This window comes from Alligator sinensis, unplaced genomic scaffold (assembly GCF_000455745.1).
Source record: "Alligator sinensis unplaced genomic scaffold, ASM45574v1 scaffold346_1, whole genome shotgun sequence".
NCBI classification, from domain to species: domain Eukaryota; kingdom Metazoa; phylum Chordata; order Crocodylia; family Alligatoridae; genus Alligator; species Alligator sinensis.
In genome coordinates this window covers 594,344-605,935 of record NW_005842765.1, presented here as the reverse complement: position 1 = coordinate 605,935, position 11,592 = coordinate 594,344, and the positions used below count along the sequence as shown (strand labels likewise).

Here is an 11,592-nt window from a genome sequence, read left to right as displayed (position 1 = left end):
TGATGGCTTCGTCACACTGCCGACTCACGTTCATCTTGGAGTCCACTAGGACTCCAAGATCCCTTTCCACTTCCGTGCCACCAAGCAGGGCATTCCCTAGGCTGTAGGTGTGCTGGACATTTTTCCTCCCTAGGTGCAGTACTTTGCATTTCTCCTTGTTGAACTGCATTCTGTTGTTTTCTGCCCACTTGTCCAACCTGTCCAGATCTGCTTGCAGCTGTTCCCTGCCCTCCAGCGTGTCCACATCTCCCCATAGCTTTGTGTCATCTGCAAACTTGGACACAGTACATTTTACTCCCTCGTCCAAGTCACTGATGAAGACATTAAAGAGTATCGGTCCAAGGACCGAACCTGTGGGACCCCACTTCCCACACCCTCCCATCCTTCTTGGGCACCTGGGGCTCCAGCTAGGGAAGAGAGGGACAGGGCCAACCCTGCTCTCTGGAGCAGATAGGACAGCCCAGCCCAGCCCAGCCCAGGGCTGAAAAGCATGCTCGCATGCTGGGGGACTCTGATTTAATTTAAACCAGGAAGGGGTCTGGGACAGAAGTTCCATAAACCTGTTTGACCCAAATCAGTTAAGTCTGATACTACATTCAACCAGGTGTTTCTTAAATCAGTTTTGGCCATTTTGAAACTGGTTTATGAGCACTGAACTTGTGCTCTGTTACAGGTTTAAACCAGTTTCTGATCACTTAAACCGGTTTATGTGTAATTTCTGTCCAAGCAGTACCCATACTGTAGTTTACCATCCTGCATTTGATGTAGGCAACGAAATTATCTAGTAAAGGGACAATATCTTTAGAGACTCAAAATCAGTTTTATAAAAATATTTTCAGTTCACTTTTGAGTGAAACTTTCCCGTACTGTAATTTGTGGAACTGAGTTGCAAATCAATGAAATTATTTCTATTATATTATATAACCACCAAACTAGCATACATGTTGCACAAACTCATAAGAAGAAAATTGAAAGAGCTTACAAAGTAAAAGACCAAAATAAGCAAGGATTAAAGGGAAGCTATACAATATACAACATCCTGAGCAGAGTGATGACAGGCACACATCTGGCATAAACTAAATCTAATAAATCTATTCCAATGTGGGAAAACTATTAGTGCTTTTTCACTGCATTCAAATGCCCAGAATATCTGGCACAAAGAGCTAGGTTGAGTATTTTGCTGATGTGCAAGGCAGCAAAAATTCCACTTCCCTACACAATGGAGCTTCTATATTGTAGTGACTAAAGAAGTCTGTCAAAGTCTACTATGCAAGCTGCCTTTTTTTCCTCCAAGCCTGCACCTTCCATCAGCTCAGGTAAGGTGAAATCTATCTGGGCTTGTATATTGTATTTGTTCCTGCTGTACACAAATTGCATATTCTGTTCAATCTGCATGGTGCTGCCAATGCTCCTGATGGAGGATGGCTATATAGTACAAAGCGGTGTCCTCTTCTTACATAGCATTCCCTGAATCCAGACCTCCCCCTTTCACAGCTGACCCACTCCTATTCCACAACCAACATGGCCCTTCCTCTTAGTGAACTGGCATTTTTAATTAATGATTTTACAATATAAAAGATTACAACATTAATTCTATTGTATCTTGATTGAAACTCTGTGTTTGCAAATGTCACTTGCTTTGTAATACTCATACACTTTCATAGACCAGGCATATTTATCTCTTCTAAATAACACATTACCTCCAGTGTAGGGTTTCCAGTTATAATATTTTCCACGGAAAGGCATATTGTCAAAGTCTGCACATTGTTTTTCTCGAAAATCACGGGACCCTGAAGGACACGGCTAAAGTAAAATTAAAATAAGAGAGTTAATTTCTAATAAATCTCAGTATAAAAGAACATGGTTATAATATTATATAGAAAATGGTGCTACAGTCCATCAAATTGGCTCCCTACTTCTTTTTGTGGATCTGATTCTGGCACTTGTTTTATTGTTTTACAACTGGTATTCAAACCAAAGTGTCTATTTTGTAAACTTAGGCAGGCATGAAGTAACTGAACTAATTTAAAGTTAAGTGTTACAACTCTTACTATATAACTTTACACACAGAATCATGTCACAGTTCACTCTGTAATCAATCCATCCGTTATCTCCTTATAAACACATGTAAAAACAGCTAAAGAAACTAAAACACAAGATCATTTCTGGTAACTGTTCCAGTCTCAGTTGCTACAGCTGTTCTCAGGGTTGTATTTACAAAATCAAGAATGAGATTAGTAATGTTTCATCAGTGGTTCTCAACCTTTTCAGAGCCAGGCCATCCTCCACAATTTTTCTGAATGTGGGATCGACCCTGGTTGCCTTATCTCAGACATTCTCAACTGGGTGTTACTGCCACCAGGTAAAAAACTGTCCAGGTGGGGCAGCCCTCCCCAGTCTAACCCTACACAGTATCTCCTGGAACCAGAGGCATTTAGGGCAGATGGAACTGTCCTGTGCACCTCTGTTTCTGGAAGGAATACTGTGAGAGACAAGGGGGTGGGGCAGACAAACAGACACCAGGAAGGGTTGCAGCACAAGCTGCTGCTTTCCTGCCTGCTTTAGCATTATCAGAAAACCCTAATGCAAGAAGAGCATGCATGCATACTCCAGCTCCGCACTCAGGGCAGTTTTACCTGACTACTACCATTGCAGAAGCACCCCTGAAGAAAGTCTGCAGAACCCTTGGATCTTGTGGGACCTCAGGGTATATGGCACTCCAGTTGAGAACCACTGCATTACATTTTACAGTTTGGATCTGTATCATTTAGGCTAGGGACAGACATTACACCTAAACCAGTATAAATGATCAGAAACCAGTTCAAATTTGTAACACAACTCAAGTTGCACTTAAGTGCACATAAAGTTGCACATGAGTGCACATAAACTGCTTTCAAAATGGCTGAAACCAGTTTAAGATAAACCTGGATGGATGTAGTATCAGGCTTAACTGATTTAGGTTAAATCGGTTTATTGAACTTCTGTCCCAGATCCCCTCCAGATTCAAGTTAACTCATAGCCCCCAGCATCCCAGAATGCTTTGCACCTCCACCCTTGCAGGCTGGGTGGGCTAGCCTTGGCCCAAGCTGTCTGCTCTAGCTGAGCAGGGATTTTTGCTCTAGTGCCCCCTTGCTTCTGGCCTAAGTCACTGCAGACATGTGGCAGCATTTCTGGATGCAGAAGTGAATATCTGTTCACTGGTTTATCAATTCAATCTACGCAGCTTGAAGACACGTATGAAGATTGAATAGATTCAGCCTCAGGCTTTTTGATTGTCTGTACCTAGCCTTAACATTTATCCCTTGCAAAGCCATATTTTAACAATATATTTTGTAACAATTTTAAGCACCTTCTTAGTTTAAAGAATTTAGACTATTTACATGTAAAATATTTTTAACAGAATTGATTACTGAATCCAGAAATAAATTAAGTAGTGTGCTTATTTGGGGTGATGATGATAGGTAAGGAAAATTCTACAAAGAAGAATTACAAGAACAATATTTCTTATTACAATTTTGTAGTTAACAATGTTAACTAATTGCCAGACTTTGAATTTATATATAATTTGTAGAAAAACATCTTGCAGTGTTTGAATAGAATAACCCAAGACAAATTGTCTTTTACAGTATTGAAACCTCAAGGTTTAAAATGTTATGGTAAAGTATCTGAAACATTAAACATATTAAAAATATTCCTTTTAAGCAAGAGTAAAATAACTTATTTGACAGAAATATTAATTGTTAATAAACAGTCCTGATTTTATGAGCAGCATCAGAGTTGACAGTTATCATGGTTTGACTTTTCTTTCAATATTTCTAAGCCAGTCTATGTTAAGCAATATTAAATGAATTCCTGTGAAAGAGGCCTTATGCAAATATTTGCGCACACATCATAACTTTCATTCATATTGTAGTTCACATTCCTACCATCACAAGCCCATAGCATCATGACTTGAAACTACTGAAGAAGTTTTCTCTGCATTTAAAAATATTTTAAGCACAAAAAAATGTAGCTCCATCTTGCAACTCTAAAATCATATAGTATTTACAAATATTTCATAATAATGTATCATTATAGTATAGCATAATATAATGGTAGTGCAATATCAATTATGATAACTTATAATGATTTTATTTACTTGCAATTAATCCCTCTATCCCATTTCAATAAAATACAATAGGATGATTATTGATGCATAATGTACTACAAGTTTCTTATCCTGGAGTCTTGTACATTCAGGAAAAAAAAAGATCAATCCTCATGTCTCAAAAAGTTTTTGACTGTTTGAGGTAGTGACACCTAAATTTGAATCTCCTGTATGAACTCCAGTTGGGAAAAGAAACTCCCATCCTCTCAATTCTCATACCTTTTCAGTTAGCAGCTGAACTGCACAGAAAGCAAAAGCTTCCTACACAAATCAATTACTTACAAAATAAAATCTTTAAAATACTGGATAATTATTTAAATACTTGCATAAACAACAACACAATGGGCATGTCTACACCGTCATTAATGAGTTTTTGTTAATGCACATTAAATTTAGTACCTCTACTGTGATGTAATAGAAAAGGTGCATTAATCTATTTTAATTCACATTAGTGAAAGTACGTTTTAATGAGCATTAAAATAGGCTAATGTTCATTAAAATGAACATGTAAACAAACCCAATAAGATACATGAGAATTATTACAGAAGAAGCAAGCTGTGATTGTACATGCAAGTTGTGTAACAGCTTCTATTATTACGTTTTCTTGTGGCCTTTATCTTTAAGAAAAACTCATATCTCTATTGTTTGTAACTTCCATAACAAGCCTGGCTATGAAGGAAAGTTAAAGAAGCTGGAATAAGTTTTGCAGAGGGGATAGGATGATAGAAAAGGAACTTATGCTTCTCCTGTGTATTGTATTTGTGGTCCCCAAGTTACAGTGCAGAGGGTGTCTAGTTAGCCCATGCTTCTGGGCTTTGCTGAATGCCATGGGGAGCCAGGAAGGAATTCTCCCCTACTGTTGCTACTGGTGCCTGGGTTTCCTTTTTGCCTTCCTCAGAAGCATTGTATGGAAAAAGCTGGTAGCTACTGGGTAACTGTAACACAGAGATGAAGATGACGCTGGGTTGCCCTCCCACTATACCTGATCACAGCTCATATCTGAAGGAGAAGTCATTCTAACATTTCATGAGTCTAACATTTTTCATCATGGGTGATAGTGAGGTTGTGCAAAACATAATTTGTTTTATGATATTACAGGAATTTTCCCATAAAAATACAAAATGAAAACCCAATTTGCAAAACTGGCCAAATCAAAGACATTCTGAGGGGGGAAAGGGAAGAAGGAGGAAGAAAAAAAAATCAAAGGAAATAAACCTCTAGGAGGTGAGAGTTTGAACACTTATCTCTTGAAACGGTGTTGAAATACTGAACATTAAAACCAGTGATTGTTGACCAGGATGCTATGACACCCTTGGGTGCCTTGAAATCTTATCAAGGGTGCCACGGTGTGCCATGCAATATTAACACTGTCAGATATAAAAACACAATGCACAAGATAAACCCAGAGGGTGCATCCCCACATTCAGAGGCATGCGCTCGCTGTGGCAAAAGTAAAAGCAGCACAAATTTGTGTCACTACTTTTTGCTGCAGTGCACGCCCCTGCATGTACAGTTTCGTGTGGGGCAAAATGCACAAACTTCAGGGAAACTGCCATTTCCCTGCTTCTAAGCAGGGGGGAGGGGGCGGGGAGGGGGCAGCGGCGGGTGGGTTGGTTGCCCCATTTTTTTTTTATACCAGGAGTTCCTGGTATCAAATTTACAGCGTGGCAAACAGTTGCACATGCACCATGTGCAGTGTGTAGTGCCTCAAACAGGTCTGAGGCACTGCAGACTGCACATGAGCACTCATCTGGACACAACCAGATTTCAAATAGAAATTCACAGTCTTAGAAACATCCTGACCCGTCATGGTCTTTAGGGCCATGTCAAGACGAGCATGGCCATGCATTACGTGGCATCACAAATACGTCTATGATGCTACATACTGCACATTCAGCTGTTCTCCGTGCTGTAAGGAAGACTGTGAAGACTGTGACAATAAAAACAGCAGGGGTTTGTTTTTATTTGCCCCCTGGATATCCAGGGCTCAAAAAAAAACCCATGGAAAAAAAAAAGCGAAGTGGTGCATACAGGGACAGCATGCACTGCTCAAAACTTCAGTCTGGCCAGCTGGAGCCATGCTCCTGCTGCTGGCCAGGCTCTGAGCAGCAGGATCACTGCTGCTGCAGCCCTAGGAGGGCCCCAGGCCCCCACATAAGGCTGCTGGGGCCAGCCCAGTGCTGGCCACAGTCTCCCCAACCCCACCCAGGATAACCTGCCACATACCAGAGAGCACATGGCACCAGCGTTCCCCAGGGACAACTAGCAGTAGAACAAGGTGTCCTGCTGATAGTTGTTCCCAGGGAAACACACATCCACATTCACGGGAAGACAGCCTATGAGTTCTTTGTAACAGGAGAATTGCTCTATTATATTTCCAAAAAAAAGAATTAAAACTAAGAGCTGGCATTTTTGAGGGGTGCCTTGAGTCTAAAAAGTTTGAGAACCACTGCCTTAAACAGTGACTCTTTTCTAGAAGCAACATTATTTCACAATGGTCTATGGAAAGAACAACATAGTTTTTTTCTTTTTAATTAAAAACCTGCTCTGTGGCATTTAGGCAATTACACAGAGCTTATAACCATCTTATTTTAAAAGATCTGAGGCTGCCAAACATGAAAATGGCTGTTCATCCATGGGAAGGCTGGATTCCAGGAAGATGTTTTTCTTTTCCCTCTCTGTAGAACAGGTTAGAGCAGGGCACTAATCCTAGAGTGAGACAATGTTCCCCAGGCTCAATGTTCCAATGTCACCAATTAGGCTTTTCTTTGTGCGTGGTAGGTCCTCAAGCTTTTATTTCACCTTTCAATAGAAACTAGACATCTGCAGCCATGCATACGTATTACTATCCTGAAGCAGGTATTCTCACCATGATACCTCCTACTTCCAAGGTGTACACATACCTGATTTCAGTTCTGATCAATATTTTCAAATGTCCACTCACACCTGAACTACACCTAAGAAAGAAGTTAGCCACTGAATGAGCTTTCTTTAATAACTGAAACTGACCTTTCTGCTAATCTACAACTTTCAAGATAGCAGCTGTGGCCTGCAAGCACTGCTGAATTGCAGAATTCTGGAATGCAGTAGTATAAGTTTGGCTGGTCTTTTTTCTAGTTTATCTGAGTTCCCAAGGAGCATGGGAGATGTTTCCAGGGGCATCCTCAGGTAATATATATTTCTTATCAGCTGTCGAAAACAGGACAAGGAAGGTAAGAATTGAATAAAGTTCAAATAAAGAAACACCCCAGGCTAGTTCTGAAATACTGAGCAGAGGTCTCAGGGCAAAGGTCAGATCCTCCATGACAGTCAAAACTTGCTTCCTTTTGCCCTTGGATATGAGTCTACTCCATCAGCAGCAGAATCGTGCACAAGCAAATAATTAATAAGAGAGTTGTCGATGCCAAAGAAGGATTTTGCATTGTCATCCACAAGATCTTGGCCACATGATGCACTGAATTTGTAGTGAAGCCATTTAATCTGCAATGATATGAACAGGTGTTGGCCTGGGTGAAATGGAAATCCTTCAGTTCTGAACTGCATCAAAAGCAGTATAGGTACATTGTGAATAAATGATGGTATAGTCATTTCCAAGATTACCTTGATTATAAACCTGAATAAGGGGAGCAAATCAGTCATCAGACACCACCACTTAGTTTTGCACATTGTTTGCCAAATACTGCACTTTGATGAAAAATGATATATCTCAAGATTTCAATACAACACAGAGCTGCTTCATCAAAGTCTTATGTTGTACTGTAATGGATCTCTGCTTCCTCTGTATTCTCGGTTTTTGGCACTGCTGCAAATGCTTGATATTGCAAATGCTTGATTCCTAAAAAGGAGTGTAGCCATAGTAAAACTGACTTTTTTTGTTAACATAGCAAGTATGTCTGAATTTGGTTTTGATGATGGTGCAGGCAGCTTCAATTCAAATGATTAGATAGATCCACTAGGCTCTGAGAGAAACCTGAGTCTGTCACTACATGGCCACATATTCTCAGTTAATACAGCCAACTGGAGGAACTCATCTCAGGAACCTAATCCTGCTCTGGAGATAAATCATTCAAATTAATCCGAGTGACTTTAGGCTGAATTTAGTAAGACTTTAGATGCCCTCCTTGAAGCTTACCTGTACAAAGTGACAAACAGATCTGCATCATGCACACTAAGCATAAGGTGCAGTAGTTGTGCTCAGCTATTACAGGCATCTTTCTGTTACCTTTTTGGGGGGCTTCTCCATTTATCTCTATTGAAAGAAAGGGCAAAATCCTTAAAGTGAAATTGCAAAACAAGAAGGTAATTTTAAACTGTTGTACTGCACTGTAAATCTTGAGACAGAAATGGCCCCAAAGGCATCAACTTAAAGTTTGAAGCCTGGCACTGAGCAGACTGTGCTGAAGTAATAAAAAAATACTGAGTCAGACTCTGAAAGTGGGTTTCAAAATGTTTAAATGTGGGGCTAATATAAATAGTTTGAAACACCGTTAATAAATCACCGGACCAATGTAGACATAGCAACAAAGCTGTGGCCTCAAAGAAACCCAGTGTTCTGTGATTCTAGATCATCAAGACAGACAGACTACAACAACATGAATTTATTAGGAGTCTCTCCCAGGAAAACACCAGAGTTCATAATGAACAGGACAAAAAGCAGAGCCAGAGAAATTGTGGTTGAAACCCAGACACCATTCGACAGAGAGCTCATTACATAACTGCAAATCAAAAATAACAGACTGGAAGATAGGGATCATTCTACATTCATGTCTGTGCATAAAACAGTGAGATAGTGGGTAGGTATAGACGTTAAAAAAGCCCAAGGTGGAATCGATCTAAGTTACGCAGTTTTCTGTAAAAGGCATAGTTTAGATAGCGAACAGAACACACAGTTGTTCTTTGGTGGCGGGTGTACAAATCTTAGACTGGGTTCCACCATTTTTAAACCAGTCTACGTGTGCTGAAATTCTGTTCTGACTATAGACCAGTCTTATGTGCTGAACTTCTGTTCTGTTACATGTACAGACTGGTTTCCAATCACTAGAAGTCCAAGGGTTTGCATAAATATCTATATTTTTTTACACTTATATAGTGGCTTGGTGATAAGGAATAAGTTTCTGATAACTCTGTTCATTCTACTACCTTTTATTTCCAGGACTCACTAGCTAATGTTCTTTTCTGTTAAGCTCAATGTTTCCATCAGCAGATGTTTTCAGTATTACAAAGTCAATGATCTGAAAGTTTGGATGAAAAATATGCCTGGTAGGAGTGAAGTTAAAAAATGAAAATACAGTCAAAGCAAGGGGCAGGAAAATGAACTGAGCCCTGAAACAAAAGTTAGGCCAGAGGTTTGGTTTTGTTTATGAATAGTAGAAACTTTGAGGAGTAATACCTTTTTAAACTACTGACAGGTAGTTTGATAGGTATGGACACAAAAAACTCCAACACAGAGAGTACAAAATAGCATTTTTGGTTGTCTAAATTGCCACTAATGACATTTATACACAGGTTGGAAGTCTATACATATGTAGCTGTGCAGACTGAGCATGCCCAGGAATAGCTGAGGTTTGTGTGTGTCCCTTGTAAGGTTTTGTTACACTTGTACAGCTATAGATTCCTACTTATCAAATTTGCTATAATGTAACAGCTGCTAAACAGATTGATGCAGCAGCTTTCTCCCTGCATACACACACTTTTGAAACCAATCCCAGGGTTTAGTTTCCTTGCACAGAGTAATTTTAATAGGACTCACACACAACAGAATGAGCAACAGAAATTCATGAGTGCCAGTCATACTAGACCAGTGGTGCCCAAACTTTTTGAACCCATGGACTGCTTGAGTGGTGCCAGGTAGGTCTGAAGGCTGGATCTGGTCCACAGGCCTGATCTGGTATGCAGTAGAGGCCCAGCTGGGGCCCAATCCAGCTGCATGGGAATGGCCTGGCTAGAGCCTGATCTAACCAAAAGGGAACATCACAGCTGGGACCTGATCCAACTGTGTGGGAAAGGCCTGACCAGGGCCAACCCAGCTGTGCAGGGTTTAGAAATTTGGTGATGGGGTAGTGGTGGCAGTGTTAATTGCCACTGCATCCTGACTGGCAAATTTCCAGACCTATGGGGATCCCTACATGCCAGATGACATGGCTCTGTGGGCAGGATCTGGTCTGCAAGCCAGGGTTAGAGCACCCCTGTCCTAGACCAATAAAAGAACATTCTATGATCATGAAAAGGCAGGGCTAGAACGGGCCTCCTGAGGTTAGAAATTCACCCAACGGAGTCTGATTTATCTTTTGTATATTATCCCCCTAATTCTCATGAAAAACTCACAATTGGTTAAAAATATCCAGTGAATTATCTTGTACTACTTGCCTGCCAAACTGACTAGAAGTATTTGCAAATATTTCTTTCAGATCTCTTTTAAAGGGTGAATTAGTATAATCAAGTAGAATTATGAACTGTGGAAAAGCTGCAGCGAGAAAAGAAAGTACCTGGATATTGTAGAGATGATACGGGCTTTTATATTAAATTATTATGGGTCAAACACAATAGTACTGTTATAGAAATACAAAAACCTATATATACAACGTACAAAGCCTTCTTACATATATACACTGTAGTTTTAGTTAGGTTTCCTGGCTTCTAAAACACAGACCACATAACAAAAAAGATTAAACAAGTTAAGGGAATACTAAACTATTCTATACACTGTGTATTTCTCACAATTCAATGAAAAAAGATATTAAAAAGAAAAACGTACAAATGCATTACTATAATTATATGCATAACATGCTACCAGTTCAACCTGAGAGTTGACTCTGGGACATGCCTATCCTAAAAGTTTTGTGTTCCACAGCTCTCAGCCATACCAGGATTTCGGTTTGTAGCTAGAAGGATTAGGAAGTTTGGCCACCTCTGCAGTCAATCAATAGAAAATTTGCAATGGAGTGTTGTAAACAACCTTTATTTGGAGCTATGATATAAATCAGTTACTTAAATGTCTAGCCAAGCTTTTCATTAACCCCTGTATGGCAGGGAACATGTCTGGCAGTGAGGAGGAAGGGGTGGTGGCATGCTTGGTACCATTTCTTTTTCCAAGGTATCAAAACTCTTTGGATCCAATTACAGTTTTGTTGTGACAGAGGAGCAGTGGTGTTGATCAGTTTCATCCCAAAACTTCAGGTGACTTTTAGATATCTTATGCACATTGAAATACCTGAAGATAAGGAACAAGACGCTGAACTTGATTTGATAGTTAATGGGAAGCCAGTGTAGAGATTAGAAAACAATTGGATGCATTCACAGAAGCTTATGTTACTGAAGAGAACCACTGCAGCATTCTGTATTGGCTAGAGTTGCCTAAGAGCTGAAGATGGCATAGCTGTAGTCCAACTGTGAGGTAAGAAAAGCATGAATAACTGCAGGCATGTCACTGTCCTTCAAGATGGGAA

At 40.0% G+C, this 11,592-nt stretch overlaps 1 protein-coding gene across 1 annotated transcript in view; it reads right to left on the bottom strand.

Annotated features, from left to right (window-relative positions):
* The window catches only part of ADAMTS6 (ADAM metallopeptidase with thrombospondin type 1 motif 6), a 345,170-nt gene that overhangs the window by 89,669 nt on the left and 243,909 nt on the right, over nt 1-11,592 (bottom strand). The window contains exon 15 of the mRNA XM_025216768.1: nt 1,701-1,803. Coding sequence (XP_025072553.1) covers nt 1,701-1,803 — 103 coding nt within the window. The remainder of the gene's footprint in view (nt 1-1,700; nt 1,804-11,592) is intronic.